This window comes from Lithobates pipiens, unplaced genomic scaffold (genome assembly GCF_037356315.1).
Source record: "Lithobates pipiens isolate NorthernLeopardFrog02 unplaced genomic scaffold, aLitPip1_a1.2 Scaffold_16, whole genome shotgun sequence".
Lineage (NCBI taxonomy): Eukaryota > Metazoa > Chordata > Amphibia > Anura > Ranidae > Lithobates > Lithobates pipiens.
Genome location: NW_027507748.1, coordinates 470,583,954 through 470,609,625, shown reverse-complemented (window position 1 = coordinate 470,609,625; position 25,672 = coordinate 470,583,954). Strand labels below are relative to the sequence as shown.

Sequence of the window (25,672 nt, the reverse complement as noted above, 5' to 3'; positions counted from 1 at the left end):
CCAGAGTTCAGTGTGGAAAGTGTTTGGGGTGTGTTGTGTGGGTTTTTTTTTTTTTTTTTCATTGAAATACTTTATCTGATGCTCCATCTGTAGTACTTCACCTTCAAAATTTATTAGCCGTTTGTACTAGTGGAATGTGCTTTTTATGTGCCTTTAAGATGGTTGAGGTCAAGGACATGATACTGTAAATTAGTGAACTCTTGTAAACAATATTCTGAGTGAATAGTAGAAAAACCTTGCGTTAAAACATTACTTTTTAATAAATTTATTATTAACTTCTGTTTGCAGCTTTCGATAACTCTGCTTTTTTTTAAAAATGAGTCTTTAAAGTGGTAGTAAACCCCACTTGGTCATTGGGCCTATAATAAGGCTTACCTGTAGATTAAATGAATATCTCCTAAACGTGCATCGTTTTTAGGAGATATTCACCCTGTATGCAGGCAGTGACATCACCGGCGCATGCGCTCTGAAGGTCTGGCATACCTTGCTGGAACTTCAGAGCTTCGTGCCAGATCTAAGGGAAGAAAGACTGGGGAAACAAGTCAGACCTCTCAGGGGTGAGAGGTCTGACATGCAATGCATACTAGCACATTATGCCATTTGCCTTGCAGGTGTGTGTGTGTGTGTGTGTGTGTGTGTGTGTGTGTGTGTGTGTGTGTATCCTATCTATTTATCTATCTTCCGCTATAAATACAATACTATTGTTATAGTGATCATCAGATTGCTAGCTTTAAAGCGGTAGTAAACCCGCAAATTTTTTTTATTTTATTTTTTAAACCTGCAAAGCAAAAGGCATAATGAGCTAGTATGCACCGCATACTAGCTCATTATGAAATACTTACCTTAGAACGAGGCCCCGACATCTGGCCCGATCCACGCCGAGGGAGCTGACATGCTCCCTCGGCGTTTCTTCCGGGTATCGCGGCTCCGGCGCTGTGAGTGGCCGGAGCCGCGATATCGTCACTCCCGCGCATGCGCGCAGGAGATTTCATTCCGGCCGGTCACTGCCGGATTTTCAGGTCGAGAATCCCCTTGTGCGCATGCGCCGCTGCAGTCAGCGGTGCATACCGAGGGGAATATCTCCTAAACCGTACAGGTTTAGGAGATATTTTTTTTTACCTACAGGTAAGCCTTATTATAGGCTTTCCTGTAGGTAAAAGTAAAAAAATTGAGCATACAACCACTTTAAGTATTTTTAGGTAATGTTTCTGACATTACTTAGTCATGCATGTTTTGGGAACAAACCACATTAACATTCATTGTATTTTCTTGTCTGTAAGTGACCCATTAATAAAATATGTTCAGTTTTTAGCTACGGGCTGACTTTGCAATCCTTCCAATGGACTTTTATCTGGTATATTGTGGTGACAAATTTATTTTAAGACTTTTATTTTTTGCCCATCTTTCCTTAGGTGCAGCAATGTATAAGACGAATACGCACTATGGGCTTGGAAGCTTCCATACAGGAGATGTTGGATTTGTGTCCTAAGTATGTTTGGTATATGAACTATTTTCTTGTATATCCTAACTTCCTACATTATTTTTAGCAGTTTCTGTATGGGCAGTGCCTATTTGTATTTTTTAACTGTTTACTCTGCTTACATCACCGCACAGTACAAATCATTTGTTGGTGTCTGCTCCTTGAAAATAAAAATGATTGGCATCCCTGCACACATTGATCAGTGCTACCAGTTCTGGATTTTCAGAAACCTAATGCTGCGTACACACGACTGGACTTTCCAGCAATCTAGTTCCGACGGACTTTGGGCTGAGTTACGACAGACCTTCTGAACGAACGAACGGACTTACTTGCCCACACACGAACAGACTAAGCCAGTTCGAAAGTCCTTTCGTTTTGAACGTGATGACGTAAGACGGGACTAAAAAAGGAAGTTCAATAGCCAGTAGCTTCCCTTGTGTCGTATTTGGTCTGTAGGACCAGCATACAAACAGTTTTCTCGATAGGAATTGAGTCTGTCGGACAGATTTGAAACATGTTCTATTTCTAGGTCGGATTTTTTATTTATTTATTTATTTATTTTTTACGAAAAACGATCAGATTAGCCAACACACGATCTAATTGTCCACCAATTGTATATGTGGTATTAGAGAAGAAATGCTAAGTCAGTCCTCAGGTTGGCTAAAATGGCAATCTGACATTTGTCCATCTCACACAGGCTGAACATTTTGTTATAAGAAATAGAAGTAGGTTTGTTTTCACCTTGTGAATGTTTTATAAGTTTCCTTTGTGCCAAGACATTTAGTTAGCTCTCTGTCGCTTGTATTCTTCCTCACTGTGTATAGACATGTTTTGTTTGTTTTGGATAGATTATGAAAGGGTTACAGCCCCAATTTTTATAACTTTTTTTTTTTTTTTTTAATATTTTCCTCTTCTGGAGAAAGTTAGAAGAAATTTCTACAAAGCAAAGGGCATGCCCCTCATATACAATTGTCACCAAACAGGTGTCCTCATTGAAAGATTATCCTTGCTGTAATCTCATGACAAGTGTAGCAGAATCTCTGACCTCTTCCAGTCTAATGGGAACCTTCAATATGTGGTGGGTTGTGAGGCATAGTGGATGCAAACGCGATAAGTCATTGGGCAACAGACATTTTTTGGATGTAAAACAGGTTTATTTCTTTGACAGTCCTTTTTTATATTTTGTAGGGGAAAGAGGGTTAGGGCCAGAACACGTAGTTGCACTTTGAAATGGCAGGCTCTGAGACTTCAATAGGAGAACAGCTTTACTGGTAAAGGCCCCAGCAAAGTGCCACTTCTGCACGTGCAGGATTGCTGTCTCCTGTGGCAACAGTACTTAAACAGTTCCTAACTCAAAGTAACGGTTCTCTCAGCTTTACTACAACTTCTTCTTGTAGTTCTTGAGCTCCTGGTCTCACTGGACCCTCTGATTCACTAACTCTGAATCCTGTGAGCTCCTCAAGGCTTTTGCGGTGGTATCTCCCTCAAGCGTCGCCCACGTTCCCTGCTGGGTTCCTGGCATGGCACTTTGGTAAGCTTCACCCCTGCTGACCAGCAGCTTGGTCCCTAGCTTGACACACAAGGCTGCTCTGCAAGCTTCCCCTCCACTGGTTGGATCCCTGACTTGATCACCACCTGAAGTGTCCCGATTCTCCACCATGTCCGTTCTGTGAGAATACTGCTCTGGAACTTGCTTCAGTTACGCACTGTGGTCCCTTGTAAAGGTGACTAGTCCCTTAGTGGCGACAGCTTCCCTTCTATCTCTGACCACTTCACTTTTGGTTGGACTGCAAGCCGCAGTCCCAGCCCTGTGCTGCCCTCTTACTTCTGGTTAGGCCCTCACACAGCCTGATGCCCCCGGGATAGGCCCAATCTCCGGCCTAGCAGCCCAGGGCATATATATATTTAAAGTGTGTGTGTGTGTGTGTGTGTATATATATATATATATATATATATATATATATATATATATATATATATATATATATATATATATCTCACTCACTCTCCAACAGGCCCATAACATGGTATGTACCATAGAACAACCAGGCCAAACTTGGGGAGAAGTCAGTAGATCCCTAGTAATTAACTACAGTAGCTACTCCTGACAAGGATTTTGGTGAGGAGCTCCCTAACTAAATCCAAGGGTGCTACACAAGAAAACCTGATGGGTTCTAACCTTTCCCCTCTCTATCCAAAACATTGGTTGTAGTAAGACCAATACAATGTTAAAAACAATGATTTCCACACTGCGACACAGATTTCTTCCCTTTTTTTTGTTTTTGTGTGTATAATATATATAATCTCCTTGACTTGCATGTACACCAAAGATCATCTGTCAATTGAAATAACCCCCCACCTACTGGTCCTTGCCTTCTACGTGCTCCTCTGTCCAAACTCTGTGTAAGCTCACTTATTTTATGCTTGATAATTGGCTGTTCAGGCCTAAGCACTGCATTGAGGGAGGAGGTTCCATGCTCTCTCCTATTCACATGTAGTAAGTATTTCTGAAGGGCTGTGATGGAGGCAGTGGAGAATCATGGTAGAATTTAGTATCGGTAGGTAGGGGGTTGTGGTTGCAAATTAAACTGTCGCTTTTTTTTTTTTTTTTTTTTATTAAATTTTTTGAGGTAGACACCAATTTGTTTAAGGGGGTACAACATTTTGACATCAGTCATCATTGTAAATTTGAACAAAAATAATGCATTTGTAAGAAAACCTCTGTTTTTTCTTCTTTAGTAAAACTCAGCTGAAAACTGGAAGCTGTGTCCCTGTTCCTAGCCAGCCTATAATGGAACTAGCGTCTATGAAGATTTTGGGGGCTTGCAAGTTATTACTACGTCTGATGGATTGCTGCTGCAAGGCTTTCCAGTATCCTTTTTGCTTTCTTCTTTCCTGATATATGAGATTGCAGAAGTGAATGCATATTTACAAACGCAGGGCAAAGCCAGCCAGTGTAGTTATACAGGAAATGGTGGCACCATAGTTATTATGAATGAAAGTGACCGAAGGAATCGTTCAACCTAAAGCAACCTTTCTTACTTACTGGTAGCATGGAAGCTTAGTAAATGCTAGGAGCAGCTTTATTTATCTGTTCACATACCTAACTAACCTGGGTCTATAGTTTGGTGCAGTCAGTGCCCAAGACCACATAAATGCATGCATATTATTATTATTTATTTTTTGCAGTCACTATTGAAATTAATAAAATAAAAGGCACAAAATAGCCAGTTGAGAAATATAGAATGCATAGATCGTATTTACGTCTTCAAGTGTGAAAATTGTGCCACCAAAAGCCCCCCCAAAAAACAAAACAGTGGCAGGTAATCTTTAAAGGCTAACGTCACCTTTTGGCAACATGTTACACATGAGTCATGTGTAACATGTTGCTAAGCAGCCCCCCTGAGACAGTGCGTGTGTGTGTATGTGTGTATATATATGTATGTGTGTGTATATATATATATATATATATATATATATATATATATATATATAATATATTTTGAAATCCTGATTCTATTAGACCCCTTTCACACTGGGGTGTTTTTCAGGAGCTTTGGGCCTGAAAAACGCCCTGCAGTCCCAGTGTGAGAGCCCAGTGCTTACATACGGGGGCGCTGCGCTTACAGGACGTTAGAAAAAGTCCTGCAAGCAGCATCTTTGGGGTGGTGGAGGAGAAGTGTATACACCGCCCCTGCCCATTTGAAATGAATGGGCACCGCTGCCAAATCGATTGGACAGCGGTGCTTTTCGGGAGCTATTAACCCTTTCTTTGGCCGCTAGCAGGGGTTAAAAGCGTGCCGCTAAAACTAGCAGCACTTTACTGCTAATGCAGCTGACAGCCAGTGCGAAAGGGCTCTTACTGTCTGAAACCTTGCTTATTTTGATGCATGTAAAACAAATGGCAAAAGTAATCAGTTTGGATATTATTCCTTTATCCAGTAAAACAGCCTATGTTTGCAGCACTTGAACTTGGAAGAGTTTATAGTTCTAAATGTTGTACTGTTGGGATTGCTGAGCCGCTTATGGTTTGTACCTTTTTTATCTGTTCATTATCTGTTAGTAATGTTCAGCCTTAAGGAGTATCATGTTTACAGAAAGTCATGTACCGATTTCTTGAAATACAAGTTCTGAGTTTAAGTTGGGAAATGCTGCTGTTAGTTTAAGCTATGTAAATCCCCTTTTGTATTGTTTTATCCGTAAAGTATTAAGATGATAAAGCCCAACTCTGTCACAATGTGAAATTATCCCTTTAGGCTGGGTTCACACTGCAGCGATGTGGGAACGCCGCAAATCCGCGGTGGCAGTTCACACTGCCCTATGCGAACTGCTGGGAGTGTCAGTGAAATGTTAATGACACCCCCAGATCAGTTCGCATATCGCAGTGCGATCTGCAAACTCGGACAGGAATCGGATCGCATGGTGTGAACACCCATGCGATCCGATTCTGCTGCGGACCAAAAAAAGGGTCCTGTGCGAGTTTGAGGCGGGTGCGATGCGAATTCAGCCATACTATCTGTATGGCTGAACTCGCATTGCACAGAGATCGGATGTGATTTGCAGTGCGGTGCGAATCACATCCGGTTCTCGTAGCCGCAGCAGTGTGAACCCAGCCTTACAGTGGGGCCGTGCCTGTACTGCAAAGGTTTAATAGTTTGTCTAGGTGAGAGGAGAGAACCTTTAATTTACCCTGTTCTGGGCTTCTCCATGCTCTGGCGGGGGCCTGTCCCTCAGCGTCATCATGTCCTGTGTAGGGCTTGTGGAGCCTGCTTTGGTCTTGATTACATCAGGACCTTAGACCTCTGGAGCATAGGGGGAGAAGATGCTGTGGGGAGGAGCAGGAGATCAGGCAAATCTTCTTTTATTGCTCCCTTAGACCTAAATGAGCAATTACAGCTTTACTTCAAGATATCGTTTTATTAGTTACGTGGAGTTGGGATTTATTGCATGGGAACATGTCTACAGTTACCTTCTAGATGCCTGAGCACACTTTAATGCAAATACTGACTTTCCTTAGAAAGTTGGCTCTGTTCCCTCTTTCATGTCACGATGGGTCATTGAAGCTTCAATCCTAGTACTAGGTGAGTCAGGAGGTACAGTAAATGGAGGAGGGAGTGGAACGCCACCCTGACTTCCTTACAGTAAGGCCCCTTTCACACTGGGGCGTTTTTCAGACACTATAGCGCCTGTGTAGCGCCTGAAAAAACCTTCCCCTTTCACTCCAGTGTGAAAGCCGGAGGGCTTTCACACTGGAGCGGTGCGCTGGCAGGACGGTGAAAAAAGTCCTGCTAGGCACATATTTGGAGCGGTGTATTTGCCGCTCCTAAACCGCTCCTACCCATTGAAATCAATGGGGCAGCGCGGCTATACCACCGGCAAAGCGCCGCTGCAGTTTTAACCCTTCTTTGGCCACTAAAAATAGTGGCGCTTTACCGCCGATGCCCGCACCGCCCCAGTGTGAAAGGGGCCTAATGCAGTATTTGGCTCTGAGTGCCCCCTGGAAGAGAACTATGCAGTTATACTGAAACTACAATGGTCTACATTATATTCCTGACAGAAATTTAAAAATGTCACAGCAAAATAAAAATGCAGTACATCGCTACAAATACAATCACATTTCTTCAAGTTTTATCCTTGCAAATGGAAAAATAGAAAAAAAAAATCTTATTGTGGGCTGATGCCACCCTGCCTTTTTTTTTTAAAGCTGATGTCCAGCTTTCACGTTCACTGTAAATTGTTTGCTTGGGCCATTTACTAACGGGTGCCTGTTTAAACTGTAGCCTCAGCTAAATACCACATACAGCGATGTATCCCGGGTGTGAGATGATACCATCCTGTCTCACACCCAGAACAAAATCATGTTGGGCTAAGTGACACTGACACTACAAAGCAGTCTCTGATTGGCCAGATCTTGATCTCATCAGTCCGCCTCTCCGACTCAGCCAGTCAGAGGAAGATTTGTAATCATTGATAGAATACAAAGCTGCCTATGAATGGATGAGTTCCACTCAGCCCGACATAATTTTGTTTCAGGTGTGAGACAGGAAGGTCTTATCTCTCACCTGGAACACATTGCTGTATACTGTTTGTAGTTGAGGCTATGCACAGTTTGTACAGCACACTCAGTGGGCGCAAATGCAATTAAAAAAATAGTTTGTTCTAGGCCAGTTTGGCACAAATTAACTATTTAAAGTGAAGGTAAAGCTGGACATGCGTTTTTTAAATTGCAAGGAATGGTGTCAGCTCTTCCCAGTTGTCCATTTCTGAAGTACTCTTTACTACCTCCTTTCTTCTCCCTAACCGGGGAGAGGGGCTTGCAGTTTGGGGAATAGAGCAGAGCTGATTAGATTGCTTGAAATAGTGCAGGAAGAATGCCAAGGGTGCAAGAGGGCTCTATATTTCTGACAGGCTCAACAGGTATTTTTTTTTTTGCACTTATTGTATATATTTAACAGACTGAAAGGAAGGGAGGCACATTTAATGCTAGGGTCTCCATGTACTTTTAAAGAGCCCCTGTCAAAAGCACACGCATCTTATATTTTCATGCTTGCTTGCAGCATTTTTTTTTCTTTTTTCTATAAATTTATTTTTAGTCGCTTGTATTGTGCCTTTTGAACTCTCCTAAAAATTTTGAAAATAGCAAATTTCCTTTCCCCTCGCACTTCATAGCCCTCTCCTCTTTTGGGAGGGTTTAATTACTCACTGTACTGACCCGCTCCTCAGCTCCTCAACTCCCTACATAATCTTTATGTAGTTGCCAGGGGAGGAGGATAGGGTAGTATTATAGTGACGGCTATGAGTGGGGCTGCTGACATCACATCCAAGATGGCGGCACCCAGCAGCAATCTTGGGGCTTTTGGATGTCTACACAAAGGCTTTTCAGGCAAATGACATGCATAAAATGTGTTAAATGCACATATAATCTCTGGCAGATTGTGGTTGAAATGAATAATCTGATGACAGTCTCTTTATGGCCTTATTCGTGCAGTGTGCACAGCAAGCTATAAACCATCTTGTTAAAGCCTTTAAAGATCTGTTCAGTTCCAGTTCTAAATGTTAAATACAGTTCTTAATGTGAAACCTGGCTGTCACTTTTTAAACAAGCTGTTAGCAGGCTTCAGTAGGTTTTCAACAAGCTTCAAGTAGTGCTAAAGTTTACCCTAGAATGCTAGCAGCCTGTTTAAATGGACTGACAATGCTCCTATTACCATCTGTGTTTAACAGTTTGTTGTACACACTTCTTATACAAGCTGAAGGCAGTGTGAACTAGACTCTAGTATAACGTAGTGTACCTGTTTTTACAACAGGCGAATGAGAACACTTAGGTTGTTTTAAAGTGAATCTGTTGGCCATAGTAAACTTTGAAACGTTTCTATGTTGCAAGCACTATTTTCACATCTTGCATAGCTTTGCTGCTAAGTTGAGGGAGCGCAAAGAAGGGTTGACTTAAATCGTTACCCCAAAAAAATAAATCTGTTCCCTTTTAAAACATGAACAGCACCATGCTTGAGCTTTTTAAAATGCCCCCGCATCACCTGAAATACCTGACTGATTATATATATATATATATATATATAATTTCTCATTTTTGGGGGTTCTGAGTGATTTTCTAGCAGAAAATACAGGATTTTTACTTGTAAGCAACAAGTGTCCGAAAAGATTTAGTCTTTAAATGGTTAAACTGAGAACTCTACACTGAGAGTTCAGTCCATTGAAGAAGAAACATTGTATCTCTTTGATCTTATCTTGGCAGACTGCCCAGAGAGGAGGAAAGTCACCTCACTGATAAACTTCAGGCAACTTACATTGACTTTTACAGAAGTCTTTTGCAAGTCCCGCTGAACATATAATCGGCCTTTTTATCAGCACAATGGGCTGATGCTGATTAATAAAAAAATGCCAAATATCGGCCGACCTCCAATAAAAAAAATATATAATTTTTTTATCTATCTATCGCGGACCACAGTGGATTGGATTCTAATAAAGTTGATTTTAAATCATCATTTATAAAGAGCAACTGTCATCTCTGTCCTGCAGCGGCTCCTCCTCTGACCCGCTGTTAACTCGCCGACAGTCCCATTCACTTTAATGGGAAGGCTGGTGATGCGGCAGTGACACAATAAGGTGAGGAACGTGGTGGCAGCAGGTAAGTGGATGCCAGCTAACGGGCGCTGCCATGATGGATCTGAAGTGACAGGTGCTCTTTAAATGTATAGACTTATTCTTGCTGGTAGTTAGAATCTTTAATATTTGCAAACAAAATGAAGGTTTCTTATTTTAGAATAAGAAGCTGTCAAGTTAGCAAAAGAGATATCAGAACCGATTCAATCATACAGTTTGTAGTGCAAAACAATGGGATAAAGGAATATTCCTGAACTATGTTTTATCTCATGGTTACTGTGAAATTGTGTGAATGCATCAATGTAGTGCATGTTATGTCAGCTTGCGGAGCTTGGATTCATTGAATGAGTTTATCAAACATGTAAATATAGCAAAATATACAGTCCCATGCTACATAACTAAGCTCCATTTCATGCTGATTAAACAAAATGATTAATGTATCTTAATTAGAAAACTATCTTTAGATATATTTGTACTGCAAAAGCATTTTTTATTAAAATTTGATTTAAATAATAAAAAAAAAAATCAGATTTTATTTTTTAAAATCATTGATTTTTACTCACCCTGACACAGACACTGGGACACGTAATGTTATTTTACAGAGGGAGTTTGTATGGTTATATTGTAGTGGATAACAAACACTTTAACCGGTTCCCGACCAGCGCACGCTGATGTACGTCGTCAGAAGGGCACAGGCAGGCATATTGGCGTACAGGTACGTCCAATCTCTAATGCTGCCCTGCCATCGCGCGCCGCCGGCGCTCGTGTGATGGTCGGGACCCCCGTGAGTCCGGTCACGGGTCCTGCAGACTCGATCGCCGCGGGCATACCCACGATCGTCTCATGGGGCGGCTGAACGGAGAGATGCCGCTGTAAACAGCATCTCACCGTTCTGCCTAGCAACTAGTGACGTTGATCTCTGCTCCATGTGATTGGAGCAGAGATCAGTGTTCAGTAAATGAAAGCCCAACCCCCCAACAGTTAGTAACACACTCCTAGGAACACTTAACCCCTACACTGCCACCCACTGGTTAACCCCTTCACTACCAGTGTCATTTACACAGGAATCACTGCATTTGTATAGCAGTGATTGCTGTATAAATGACAATGGTCCCAAAAAATGTGTCAAAAATGTCCGATGTGTCCGCCATAATGTCGCAGTCACAATAAAAATCGCTGATCGCCGCCATTACTAGTAAAAAAAAAATTAATAAAAATGCCATAAAACTATCCCTATTTTGTAAACTCTATAACTTCTGTGCAAACCAATCCATAATCGCTTATTGCGTTTTTTTTTTCTTCAAAAATATGTAGAAGAATACGTATCGGCCTAAACTGAGGGGAAAAAAATGTTGTTTTATATATTTTTGGGGGATATAACAAAGTAAAAAATAATGCGTTTTTTTTCAAAATTGTCTCTCTATTTTTGTTTATAGTGCAAAAAATAAAAACCGCAGGAGTGATCAAATGCCACCAAAAGAAATCTCTATTTGTGGGAAAAAAAGGACATCAATTTTGTTTGGGAGCCATGTCGCACAACCGCGCAATTGTCAGTTAAAGTGACGCAGTGCCAAGTCGCAAAAAGTGGTCTGGTCTTTGACCAGCAAAATGGTCCGGGGCTGAAGTGGTTAAACACACTTCTGTCTGGATTCTTGTATATTGATATTGTTTAATGCTCTCTTGTTTCATGTTCTGGGCCTCAGGTGTAGGAGAAATATAATAGAATGCTTAGAAAACACATTTTCCTTTGATGTTCTACAAGTGAATTTCATGGGGGCACTTGGGACTGTTAAGCGGTGGATATAACTTAAGTTCATCTTTAACTGAAGCAAAAAGAGATTAGTATGAAAAGTTCTAGTGTAATAAAAATCATGTCGTGATGCTTTATTTTATATGTGTTCTTTATTTTTTAGGGTTATGTACCGAGGAGTTCTGAAAAGACTCATCTCCTTATACAGTGCGCAGATATTGGTACAACTCGAGGTGTCAGCTTTTCAGAAAATGCCTTACTTTAAGGACTTTGAGTTTCCTGTCAAGATTGAAGATTACCTTGGACCCGTGTTCAGTGATTTAGTTAATAGAAAACTACCAAAAATGTTCTCCAAGAAGGGCTCGGTACAACTTCTGAATGAACTTTTCAAAACGAGTGATTTGGTTACTGAAGAGTTAAAAATGCCAAGCATTATGGAACCAAAAGAAGCAAAGGGAAGTGTTATCGATTTGGGGAAACAAGTTAAAAGATTAAAGAATGGTAAGAGTATGACAAAAATTGGAGCCTGTAACCTTATGTACCTTGCTGCTTTTGGGAAAATTCTGAACTGTAGCATTTATAAATGAAGCAAGAAAGGAAGGGGGAAGAAGAGGCACCAAGCCATCATGGGTGTAGTAACATTTTATTGAATGAGGAAACAAAAGTTGTAATGCACGCACAAACTTCCTAGAGTGATGGGCATTAAAACTGCTCAGTGTGAAGCTGGCAGGAGCCCTGAATCCATACCGATGCAGGAATCCAGAGAGATGTCAGAAAGCTGCTGTGGAAGACTCAAAGGAACTGTCAAGAACTGTCAAGTGGCAGAATGCAATAGTCAATCTGGTACACACGTCAGAGGGTAGTCCACACCTTTATCATTGTGTTTATAAAGTGAGCATATAACCCACACAAACGCACACCACTGTCCTACCCTTTTGCTGCTCATGCACATGGCCATATTGTAAAATGTACACACTGTCTGTATTTGCGCTGCACAAACTGTTGGCGCTATATAAATCCTGAATAATAATAATAATAATTGTGGCACCAAGGAACCACATCTACTGCGTAATTCTGCCCACCATAAAATTGTACAGAATATGCTGCACGGGGGTACTACCTATGTAATACAGTTTGTGTGTGTGTGTGGGGGGGGGGGGGTTTCCCCTGCATTCACACCTAAATGTTTTCAGCTTGTAAAACGACAGAAAAATAACGCCCGAGAAGCAAAATTCCATTCATTAAATGGCCCCTGTTCACATTGAGTGTTTTGTAGCCTGAAGCAAAACTCCTGAAGCTCAAAGTACATGAGCTTCTTTTTGGACAGATTACAGGCATTTTTCTGCTTTTGACATTGGTGACCTTTTGACTTGTGCAAAAAAAGTGTTAAAAATCACAGCAAAAAATCGCTGTGAATGCAGCCTAAAAGTACCGATGTTTGCACGCATATATTCTTGTACAGTGTATTCTGTAATATATTTTTATGGGTTGAATTACGTGGCAGATGTGGCTCCCGGGTGCCACACAAAAGGGCTCTTTTACACTGTGTGGCCATGTTCCCTACATCAAGCCCTTGTGCTTGGGTCCTTAAAACGATGCTGATTGCCTAAAGCCCCAGACACACAATCAGATTTTTCTGCTGATTTTTGTCTTCAGATTTACCAAATCCATGTAGTGCAAGGGCCTGTCTGAGTGCATACAAATTGAAACTCCTAAGGTTTGACCTCAGATTTACCAAAACCATATAATATGAAGGAAAGAATCAGCAGAAAATCGGATAGTGTGTATGGGGCTTTATTGTCATTCTCCCCAATCCAAAGAGCTCCTGTGATTGGTGTTCTTGCATTTGTTCACATGACTGGCATGAAAACCAGCCTGGAGAGGAGGATAGCTGGTGTGGGATTGCTCTATAAGTCGACTGTAAAGAGAATCCCACCACAAATTACACAATTGTGAATGGATGATGGTGGTGGATTCACACCCAAAGCTTCCTATTTGACCATTATGGGATAATTTATGGGGGGTAAAACTATGAGGATAAAGGTTTTGGCATGATTTATTAAAACTGTAAGACTGTTTGGGATTTTAATCCAGGAACAAGCATCCATTACTGGATTTCGGACTTTAGTGGCTACATATTTGTTTTTGAGCCGTGGTTCACGAAATAGTTCCTTTAGGATTAAGCGGACAGCCTAGCAGCTTCCATCGTTAAAAAATAAGAACGGCTGCTCTTGTATGTCTGTCTTCAAATGTACAAACCTGACAAGATGATGTTGGTATAGGTGGGTTTAAGCGACAACACTCCACAACATTTCACCCAAAACTGATTTTTCTGTGTTTGGCGGAGATAACATTTGCCAGCTAAAGCCCTTTTATAGTTTTCTCTCAGACAAGCCCAAGTATAGTGAAGACATCAAATAATGAGTTTTGTCTTACAAAAAAGTTGAATGCTAAAAATGTCTATTGCTAACCTCCCCCTTTCTTCTTTTTATTTATTTTTTTTTTTTTATGTGTCCAACTTTTAAAATTATCTTGTCCTTTGTCACATACAGACAAGCTTGGTGAATTTGATGTGAAAGCATTACTAGTGTCAGAGGGTGACCATTTCCAAGTAAGTAATGATGGCATTTCTCTGTGAATAGGACCAACTACTGTGGCATTTGTCGCTTGAAGACACTAAAAGCATCAGTAGAGGCTGTTTTCAAGTACATTGTTTTTACATTTCAGTTTTGGTAATGGCTGAAAAAAGTTACAATAAAATGTCGTGTGTGTCACACAAATCACAATTGTGGGAGCTCTGTGCTTTGGATTTTACAGTTCTGCCACATCCTGCTTTTATATTCGGGCAGTGTAACTAGTTGCGTTACCATGAGTGAGACTGTAATGTGGGTATACACACTGCTGCCACCGTCTTGTTGGAGGTGTGTTCTGCCTTTCAGAATTGATTCTCTGGATTGGTGTCAGAATATACAATCTGGTTCCTTCCTATGCTATGTATTCCCAGAAACCCTAAGGCTGCATTCACACCTGAGCGTTTCAAAGCTGCGTGTTTTTACCACAATTTTGTTCAGGTCGCCAATATAGAAGGGAGAAAAGCAACTGTAATCTGCCCCAAAGAAGCTCATGTTCCCCTTTTTTCTTTTGAGCTTAGGGTGTTTTTCAGGCGACAAAACGCTCAGATATGAATGGGATTTTGCTTGTTGGGCGTTTTTCAGGCTTTTACAGGCGTTTTATGAGCTGAAAATGATCAGGTGTGAATGCAGCCCAACACCAGTAACCCTGGCATTGTACTAGTGTGTTGCACTGGATTTTGTCCTGGTATGGATGAAATTGGTAATTTTATGCTGATATTGGCCACATCTCTTATAGTGGACTGTAATCCCCTTACTGCCAATGATGATGGCTGTGGCTGCTATTATAAGAACTTACTAATAATAGTCTGTGACAGCACTTAATGTTGTTTTTTTTTTTTTCCTATATTATCAAGTCATTATAACTGATTGGCTCCTTGTAGAATAGGCTGCTGAGTTCAGCTCTCAGTTCTCTATTACACGGTTTGGCTTTAATTTAGATGAGTACTTGAGCTTAAAGTGTTACTAAACCCAGGACCCTGCATTCACTATATCTGGTCTCCCACAGTACACAGAAGATGGAAATGCAATTTTTAGTAAATATAAACTGCTAAATACTGTTTCTCATCAGCAGTATATAGCAGTCTTGTGACTTCTAGAAGTGTACGGCCAAGCACTGGTGGCCCTGTGACCATCACATGCACCCTCCCAAGAAAAAAAGAAAAACTCTATAGCTATACACACCAAACTGAGCCTATACAGAGTGCCTCCTAAGGCTCTGTACTATCAGCAGATGGATTGGGGACAGTAAAAGAGGGGGGGGGGGGGAGAAATCGGAGAGGACCAGCTCAAACAGCCTTTTTACACAATGCATGGTATTAACCTCTTAAGTTCCACACTGAGTATAACCAGCATGCTTTTCTGCAAATATAGACTTTGTTTACTGTTGTGGGTTTGGTAACACTTTAAACACTTTATAGATTTTTGTGTGCAACTTGTGGCATAATACCAATGCAGCAGTCCTAATTTTTGGAGGTGGGACATTGATCAAATGTTAGGAGCCTTGGTATTTTGGGCCTGTTTTAATAACGTTTGTTTTACATTTTGTACAACAGGTCTTAAATTCAAAAGAATTGTCCAGTAAGCTCAAGAGAAAACCAGCATCATTGTCTTCTAATCAAAGGAAGTGCATTAAGCATATATTGCCCAAAATTCAGGAAGCCTCAAGTTTCAAAGATCTGTCCGAGCATCTCCTTTATGCAGTGAGATGGTGTAGGAAAAAAAAATTAAGAAGAGAAGCAATGTTCTTCAGATACAAATACCTTCACAGCAACAGACTGCAGCAAGCTGAATTTATGGGGCACAGGTGTGTATGGCTAGTACCTGTAAATCTCATCACTATATTACAATTTTTTTGTAATCTTTGTAACTTTATTTTTTTATGTAACGTAATTGATAAAAATCTGTTTACATGTGTGTGCCAATTTTAGTGTTTACTTCATGACTTCAACACTAAAATTGTGTCTCCTAAACCCAATCGCATAAAAAAAAAAAAGTCAGCAATAAACATTAAGATCTAGTATATAGTAAATATATTGATACGGAACATCATAACATTTACTGTATATAATAGCACTGAAAAGAAGTTACATGTCATTGCTGCAAATCCTTGAGATTAGGATTGTGAAAGAGCTGGGGAACCCTGAGGCACACAGTGGGGGTGACTTAAAGGGGAATAGTTTAAAATGGTTGTTAGGCCACTCACTGATTTATACTATGCGCTCTGTCTCTTAAGGCTGTGTCCCCCTGTGTATGTGATGTATATAAAAAAAAAATGCAGATTATACCTCATTTCAAAGCGCGGCTCTCTCCTTTCCCCATCTGGCGGTGAAATTCCCCCAATGACATCAGTCGGGAGGAGAGAGCCGGTGGTCACATGAGCGCCAATTGGTGCTCTGAAATGAGGTGTAATTGTGTACATTTTTTTTTTTTATTATTGCTTGCACAGGGGGACACAGCATTTAAAAGACAGAGTGAATAGTATAAAAATGTACATGTTATTTAAGCAGCAGGAGGGGTGGCACTGTCACAAGTTGATGGGTATGGAGGGGAGGGGCGGGCACTGTCATGAGTTGATGGGTATGGAGGGGAGGGGGGAGAGAAACGCTGACTAGACAGCGTATGGCAGAGGCCCGTAAACTGACCACGGTGTCCGGGGCTCAGCAGGCATGATATACCACGCTCAGTTTACAGAGGGGAGAGTAGAATCTGGCAGGATCAGCCAAGTATTTCAGGTGTTGCATGGGGCCAAATTACACAGCACTGTGCTTTATAGTACAGGCTTTAAAGGGACAGGATCCATTTTTTTTCTTTAAATAAAAAAATTCTTCATACTTCACACAAATGCTACAATCTGTAGCCAGAAAATACTCTTAACTACTTCCTGCCCATGCTATAAATTCGCAAAAGATGGCTACAGTGTGGGTTTAGTTTGCGGTGAGGGTGTCCATGGATGTCCTCTTGTGATTGCACTGCCTGTGTGTCCCGTGATCGGAGTCCTTTGGCCAATTACAGCGGCCCTTTACCGTGTGCTCAGCTGCATCCAATGACAGCTGATCACAGTATGTAAACACAGGCTGGTTATTGGCTTTTCTTTCCTCGCGCTGACATCGTAAAGGCGAGAAGAATAGAGACGATAACCGGCTAGTGTTCAAGGGACATCGGCACTGATAATCAGGGCATTGATTATTAGTGCAGTGCCACCTACCTATCGGTGTTTCCTATGAATGCTTCCCGTCAGGGCACATCAGTGAAGGAGAAAAATTACCTGTTTGCAAAAATCTTTAACAAATTAGGAAAAATGGGTTGTGTGGCTTATTTTTAATTTATGGTCTTTTCTGGTTTGTTTAGCAAAAAATAACCTGGTGGTGATTAAATGCTGCCAAGAGAAGGCTCTACTTGTGTGGTAAAAAAAGTTCAGTGTTGCATGACCGCACAGTTGTCATTCAATGTGTGACAGCATTGAAAGCTGAAAATCTGCCTGCACAGGAAGGGGGTAAAAGTGCCTAGTAGGCTGTTTGTGACAGGCTCACATACCCACTTGCATCTTAGTTCATGGGATAATATAAAAAAATCAAACTATTCCATTCCACATGCTTTTGTGCATGCAGCCCATGGGTATGTCTTGCCTCTGCAACCCCCTCCAATGCTCAACTCTGCTCCCCCTGGAGTGCCTAACCCCCACCCCCTATGCTCGCCTCTGCACCTATTCCATTGCTTGCAACCCTCTTCTAATGCTAACCTTTGCACCAACTGCTGTGCCAGCACCTCCGTTCCATGGCTCATCTCAGCAGTTACACATCTTTTTCCTCTTATGCTACCACTGCTTCGCTGGAGGCCACTTTATTGCTTTCTTCTGAACAGCTTTGGGATCTGGGGCCCACAGCAACAAGGCAAGAAATATAGTCCTCAGTACCCAGGGCACTAGGTAAAAGATGCAGGAACGATTTTTACCTTGCTTTATGGGAGGTGCATCCCTGTATCTAGCTGCTGTAATATCAATGAGCTTATATCAACTCACAGTGGTGAGTTGTGTGGGGAGACCTTAAAAGAGACTTAAGCCCATTTCTTAAATGTTCCATTTATAAAGCTTTCTCAGCCCTTCTTTACAGAACACCATATTCACAAATTGTAAAACTAAGACATTGAGGGTATTATTTACATATGAAACAATATACTGTCTGATATCTTTTTAAGTGATCTGCCTGCCCTATGCTGATACTTCAGTGTTTTTACATGCTGGCTCTTCAAACCACCTAACAGATTCTAAAGCTAGCCATGCACACATAGATTTCTCTCATTCAGCCCATGTGCTGAGTCGAGGGAATTTTTATAGATTCTTCCATCAATGCTAAACCATGTGCATGGGGGAATCTTCCCTGCTGGCTAATGTACTCAGACAGCCACAGCAGCTGCTGCTGTCTGAATACCTATAAATGCATCTGATTGGCTGCAGTCACTGTTAGGCTAACAAGTTTATCGGCTCTATCAATTTTATCAGTGTGAGTTTGTCCAGGCAGGTATTGTCAGCAGGACTATTAACCTAGCATAAAGTATAATCTTTTACAATGGGTTGTGAACTGTTGGAGAGAGGAAGACATGTGCAAGTAAATCTTTAAGCACTGCAAAGTTTTAGGGCCAATCTACACATCTGTTTTAATGCCCAAATGTTTCCATTGAAATGAATGGTTGACAATGAATTACAATGCAAAGTGCATGAACATGGGCTTTAACCCATGTCCATTGATTTTCAATGAAAAATGCCTATGCCAAAAAATTGAAGGTGTAAAACAATATACATTCCATTCAATGGAAAAGCATAATGCAGCATTGGATGACATGGGAGTTGGAGGTAATTTTGACTTTTGATTTGAACACAACCGCACTAGTAGTCAACTTTTTACTAATCCACATGAAGCTGAGGATGACATATAGATAGATGGATGTCCATCCAGACCTATAAAATTCCATGGACTTTAAAAATAGTGTCACAGTGAAGAATATTCTAAAAGTAAAACATGCTTGGATGTACCAGCAAAATAAATCCACTGACTCCTTTTCAGTGAACGTGTTTCTGGCAGCACCTGACCGGCTGATCTATAAAGGGGAGTCATAAAATGACCTTCGATTGGTTACACAGACTGTTCTTTGCTGTGCCTTTTTTTGAAGCACGTATACAATACATACACTGGACTATTTGACACTGTTTTAGAAGCCTTTGAAGTTCATTATATGCACATCAATCACAGCTTTCATAAATGAATGAGTAAACTGCTGATTAATACTATGCTGCTCGAATGAAAGCACGCTGCTGAACACAGCCCTCTCTGATGCCTTGCAGACTATTTTGTAAGGACTTAGCCAAAATATATTTCTAAGCAGCTACATAACTTCCTTGTCCTTCCTCCTTCTTTTTTTTTTTTTTTTTTTGGAGCTGTGAAAAATAAATTGCAGTCCCAGAAAGGTTTGTGCTGCAGCAATTGCAGTGATTTGGAGCTCACTTGCTGAGCGTTTGACTTTTAGCGGCATTTGGAACAAGTTTACAGACTTGCCAGCTTCAGTAGTTACTCGATATGCAAAGCTGCTGATTATGGCGCACTGGTAATTTGTAGCTGGTTACAAAACATGTCTAGACATCTAAATCTTGCCAAAGTATAATTGGAGATCTGCATCTGCTGCAAAGTTGCCAGAGTGATAGAAAACTATCAATTTTTCTATTTTATGCTGCCATTGCTTGATAGAACATTATTAACCTGTGTGCTGCTGGACTTAACAAAGGCCGGCCATAGACAGTGCAAATGTCTTTCCTGCAAACAGTTTTTGATGGGGAGAATCCCTTCCACAGAGCCATTGGGTTCTCTCTGCAGGGGAAGCCGGCCTCGTCATAAGAACGCAGTGATTATTGCTAGCAGCTATAACAGACGCTAGCAATAATCCACATGTAAAATCCGGCAGACTGGTTGTACCCAAGTTGATCTTGATCAATCAACTTGGGTATATTCAGCTTGCCCATACATGGTTCGACTCTCTGCCAGTTCCTGTTGAACCAGTTGAGATTTGAACAGTCTATGGCTGGCTTAAATCTTGCTTTGCTGGAATGAATAATGCACAATGCTGGCTTAATTAATTTTTGATAAGTTGGATAAGTTAGATAGTTGGGCTTTAACTAATAAAGGTGCTTATATCGAGGGTTGCCACTGCTGACCTGCTTCTGCAAAAGTTAGTTGCATGGATGTTCTGCTGACCAAACTGGGTTTAATCGTTTTTTTTAGTCCCAGAATGAGACTGCAGATCAGGAAGTTACAAGTCTCTCTGCATACTTGTCCTGGCTCATTGATGCAAGTACCAAAGCCCAAAGGGTTAAATATGACAGCTGGGAATATAGGCTCTTAGAATGAGTGGGTGCTGATTTCAGGCTACATTTATTTTTTTATTTTTTTTCTCATGACATGTTCGTGTGCTTCTTCTGGGATTTCTGATATCCATCACACTTCAGACACATGATAGTAGGTTAATGTGCTCCTGTCTAAACTGCCCTAGTATGTCTATGCATAGGAAAATAGGGACCTTGCATTGTAAGCTCCTTTTTTTTGAAGGCAGGTTCTGAACTGAATGTACAATATGTAAAGCGATGCCTACGTTTTCTTCACTATATAAATGCCTGCAATAAGTAAAGAAATTACAGATTTCCTATTAATAATAGGAACTTTTTTGTCACGGTAGCCCCCACCTGGTGAGCAATAGTCTAAGCAAACAAAGGTGTTCCCTGGTTGCCGTTCTTGCATGTTACAGCTACCAGAATTGGTTATAGGTCATATTTTACTAAACATTGAGTTTTACTGCTTCATTTACAGTGACTATGTTTTGGTCATTATTTAGCAGTTTCATGCATCATTATTAAACATGTCTTCCCCTCTCTAAGTTTAAACAAGAAGCTGCGGAGCTGGAAAAAATCCATGTGTCACTGTCTGCATGAGCGAAGCCTGGAGGCAGATCATCTGAAGACCTATTTAAGAATACAAAGATGTCACCAGTCTTGGAAGTGGAAGGTCACTTATTCAAGAAAGCGCAAACTTCACAAATGTCACGTCGCTCATTCCGAATCTCAAGTTAAAAGGACAGATTTAAAAAGTTTGTGCTCAGAATTGTTTTCTAGTGATCAAGAGGTGTCACCAGTTGCCAAGGATACTGCTTTAAGATGTCAGACTTCTGAACCATTTGTGTCCAGTGCCAGCATGAAAAATGCAAAAAGACGTCTTTCTGAAACAGATGACATAGATGATATATTCTCATCAATTGGGATCTAGAAGATTTTCAATTCCCTGCTATATAAATTGCTATAAAACCAATAAATGCAATATGCATTGTATTTTATGTTTTGGTGTTTTTTTTGGTGTTTTTTACTATTTTAAAACTAAATTAGATGTAAAGTTTTATTACATTATATGTCATTTTGAGCTGCCATACACCAATCGGGTATTACAAGTAATGGGGCACATTCTTCACTCTGGTCATTGCTGATATTTAATAAAAACCTTTAAATTGATTTAATTAGCATTGAAATGGAACTGTTAATCACTTGCCGCCTGCCATATAACAAAATGACACCGGCAAAGTGGTTGCGATATCCTGACCGGACGTCTTTCAGGATATCTAGCCGCTGCGCGCGCCCAGGGGCTTGCACCATGGCGGTCTTGTGTGTCAGTTTGACACACAGCAACTACAATCTAGGTAAAGAGTCTCTGACTGACTTTTTACCACGTGATCTCCTGATGGGGAGGGGGGGTCAGTGCTAATTGTTTATCTGAGCAGCCCCCCTCGGATACCCTCTCAGGACTACCAGGGATGGCCACCACACTGGACCACTGGGTATGCCGCCCTAGACCACCAGGGAAATGTCAATCAGTGCCCAGGCAGCTGCCAATCGGTGCCAAAATAAAATGCCTGCCAGTGCCACAAGTGATATCAGTGCCGCCTTTTAGTGATGCCTATCAGTGCCACCTCATCAGTACCCCCTTATAAGTGCCCATCAGTGAAGGAGAAAACTTACTTATTTACAAAATTTTATAACAAACTTTTTGTTTTTTTTTCGGTCTTTTATTATTAGTTTAGAAAAAAATAAAATCCGCAGAGGTAATCAAATACCACCAAAAAGCTCAACTTGTGGGAACAAAATGATAAAAATTTCGTTTTGGGTACAGTGTAGCATGACATTGTCATTTAAAAAGTGACAGCACTGAAAGCTGGAAATTGGCCTGGGCAGGGAGGTGCGAAAGTGCCCAGTGTTGAAGTGGGCATAAAACCCATGGCTATATTAGTCTTACCAGATCTCAAAAGTTTATGGTATGGATAAACTGTTTTAATGTTTTTGTTATTAAAGAGAAATGAGCTTAGATTGAAAAATAATGCGCAATCATTAAAATATTGTGGGTGTCAGAATTGTTTTGAAGAATAAAAGTAGTTGTGAACATACTATGTTATAGACACTTTCTAATACAGTTATAACTATGCAGGCATCAATACTGCTTTTGCATCGTTTCAGAAATGAATGTTATTTTATACACTTTAAAGTGTTATTAAACCCACAACTGTACAATCAGTCTGTATATGCAGTAACGCATGCTTGTTACACTCATTGTGGCGTTAATCCTCTCATTATGTAAAAAGACTGTTTGATCCTCTATTCTCTGTCCTCTCCTCCTTCCACAGTCCCCAAAATATCTCCCTATAGAACAGAGCCTTGGGGGCACTCTGCACATGCTCAGCTTGGTGTGTATTCGAGAGAGGGGTTTTTTTTTTTTTTGGGGGGGGGGGGGGGTTCCCCTTTGGCCCTGTGCTGATCACATGCACGCTCCCATCAGCATTGTCCAGACAGAGGGCCAAGGGTCCTGCAGCCTCATAGGACAGTCAGAGGAGAATAAAAAAACGCCTCCTATAAGCTGTAAATAGACACTGATAGAAGTCACAAGACAGCTTTAACTACTGATAAGATAAGGTATTTAGCAGGTTTATATTTACTGTGGCATTACCATGTTCTGTGTAGTGTGGGAGACCAAATATAGTGAAATGCAGTGTCCTGGGTATATACTATATACACAACATTTTGGCTTCTCGGCTAATATGTCTACTACTTTCTGGCTACTTTTTGAAAAAGTAGGGAGCAGCAGCCCATGAATGTTATCCCTGTGCTCTGTGCTCCAGTAAGCATGTAACCTGTATTTAGAGTCAAAACACTCTGACACATTTAATTATTTTATCTGGAGCTAAATACTACTGCTGCCTCTCTCTCTCCAGATTTCAGTTTTGCTGATGTAAAGGCATTTTTAGAGTGGAACAAAAATGGCAAATTTGAACTAGCTTTTAGAGCAAGGTGCACATGGGTTCACAGCAAACAACTTCTTTTTTTTTTTCCAGCTCACTTACCATCTAGCCAGAAAAATAGAAATTTACATGCTTTAAAATTGTTTTCAGTTTTGCTGATGTAAAGGCATTTTTAGAGTGGAACAAAAATGGCAAATTTGAACTAGCTTTTAGAGCAAGGTGCACATGGGTTCACAGCAAACAACTTCTTTTTTTTTTTCCAGCTCACTTACCATCTAGCCAGAAAAATAGAAATTTACATGCTTTAAAATTGTTAAAAACAGAATTTTTAGATGCACACCATTAGCACTATACCATTTCCACGGTATAGTGCAGTCCTTACTCTAGTAACCTAGACCCTAATCTGGGCGTCTCCAATTTAGAGAATATGTGGCAATGGATAAAGTAAGTGGAGGTATGCCTAAATGCAGACTACTTCCTAATGGGGGCAAGGAAACACCAGAAGCACAGGATAAAGGCGTCCAAGGTGTTTCCGACCGATCACAGCATTCTAAAAAAAAAAAAAAAAAAAAACACGGGAGGAAGGTGTATGTTAAAGCACTTTATAGTGAGCTTGTGAGTTTTAACCTTTTAAATATAAAAACAATTTTGAACCAGCTTTGAAAATTGCTCTCTTTTCACATGTGTGAAGTAACAAGGGATGATGAGGCATGCATTGAATGCTGTGACCCAGAACAGGAAATTGTCTTGCCCCTTTGGCAAATCGGAAAAAGCTAGCGGAAGCAATGCATGGACATAGAGGAGGATTGATCAGCCAAGTAACTACAAAATACAGCCACAACATGTGAGCCCATGTTACAAGATAAGCCAAACAAATCGCACAAAGAATATACTGTAAGTACACTAATGCCCCTTACACACGAGCACATTTTCCGTCGGAAATTTTTTTTTTTTTCTAACAGAATTCCGCTCAAGTTTGGCTTGCATACACAAGGTCACACAGAAGTTCTCGGAACTTTCGACTGTCAAGAATGCAGTGACGTACAACACTACAACGAGCCGAGAAAATTAAGTTCAATGCTTCCGAGCATGCGTCAAATTGTTTCCGCGTCGAAATTTGTATAGACTATCAGATTTTCCGATTGGAACTTTTTCCGACCGAAAAATAGAGAACCTGCTCTCAATCTTTTGCTGGCTGGAATTCTGCCAGCAAAAGTCCGATGGAGTATACACACGATCGGAATCTCTGACCAAAATCTCTCATGCGACTTTTGCCGGCAGAATTTCTGATCGTGTGTATGGGGCTTAAGAGCTAGTTCAAATGGCAAAACATTTGAAAATGGACATTAACTTTAAAAGCTCCTTGAGGGCAGGGATTCATGTAAATTTTTGAGTGTATGTATTTGTGTGTGTGTGTATATATATATATATATATATATATATATATATATATATATATATATATATATACACTGTATGTAAAAGCACTGCGTACATTTATGGTGCTATACAAATACTTGAGTAGAGTCTTATAGTTATTTCAGTCCTCATCTATGCTATAGAGTTTTATGAACTCCTATAAAAGACACCGGTCACCACCACTCCTTTGGGATGAGGTGAGTATTCATAAGAGCTCCTGAATATGCCAGAATCTGTTTAGAGGAAAGTGCTCCCCCCCCCCCCCCCCCCCACCTGTATTCAAAATAGATGAAATACTATGTAATCTTTAGTTGATGAGCAAAAGTTGTAAAATACTAGAAATACAGATCTTGGCATGAAAAACCCCCAGAGTATTTTATTATTTACAAGATTGCTGTAGACAAAGTGCATACATTTTTTTTTGTACAAAATATGTTCATACATAGATACAATTAATATACATAAGGAGATTTTCTCAAATATATATAAAATAGTTTATTAGTAAAAATATATACGGTATCTATTTACATATTCTAGACTATTAGAAGTTCAATTTCCAATTGTGCAAAAACCGAGCCCAACTGACAAGCTTTGACTCACAATGACCTAGAAAGACTAAGTTTGTCTCTTTTTGTGTGTTTCCATTTAAACTAAAAATTTATGTGGGTATAATTTAAAACTGACTCCAGACATCACATTTATCCAAATCAATTCCAAGTCTGCTAACTAGAAAATATTTTGGGGATGTGTAGTTCAACGATTTTCACATTTTTCTGTTTTAAGGCTAAACAGTTGTAGTGTTTTGTATACCCTGGGCCTAAATGAAGACGAGCTAGGCTAACTGCTTTTTATTCTTGTTAGTTAAATATTTCTTTTCAAACTACATAATTATTATTATTGTAGCACTTACACTAGTTTCATTTAAAAATAATTTTTTTTAATGCATAGAGT

The 25,672-nt window shown here is 40.4% G+C and overlaps 1 protein-coding gene across 2 annotated transcripts in view; it reads left to right on the top strand.

Moving 5' to 3' along the window:
* The window catches only part of RMP64 (ribonuclease MRP subunit p64), a 29,572-nt gene extending 8,217 nt beyond the window's left edge, over positions 1-21,355 (top strand). For both annotated transcript variants that reach the window (XM_077482919.1, XM_077482920.1), the window contains exons 3-9: positions 1,413-1,489; positions 4,220-4,351; positions 5,431-5,508; positions 11,515-11,852; positions 13,904-13,962; positions 15,538-15,788; positions 20,904-21,355. In XM_077482919.1, the coding sequence (XP_077339045.1) occupies positions 1,413-1,489; positions 4,220-4,351; positions 5,431-5,508; positions 11,515-11,852; positions 13,904-13,962; positions 15,538-15,788; positions 20,904-21,288 (1,320 nt within the window). In that variant the 3' untranslated portion in view covers positions 21,289-21,355. The remainder of the gene's footprint in view (positions 1-1,412; positions 1,490-4,219; positions 4,352-5,430; positions 5,509-11,514; positions 11,853-13,903; positions 13,963-15,537; positions 15,789-20,903) is intronic.
* The last annotated feature ends 4,317 nt before the right edge of the window (positions 21,356-25,672 follow it).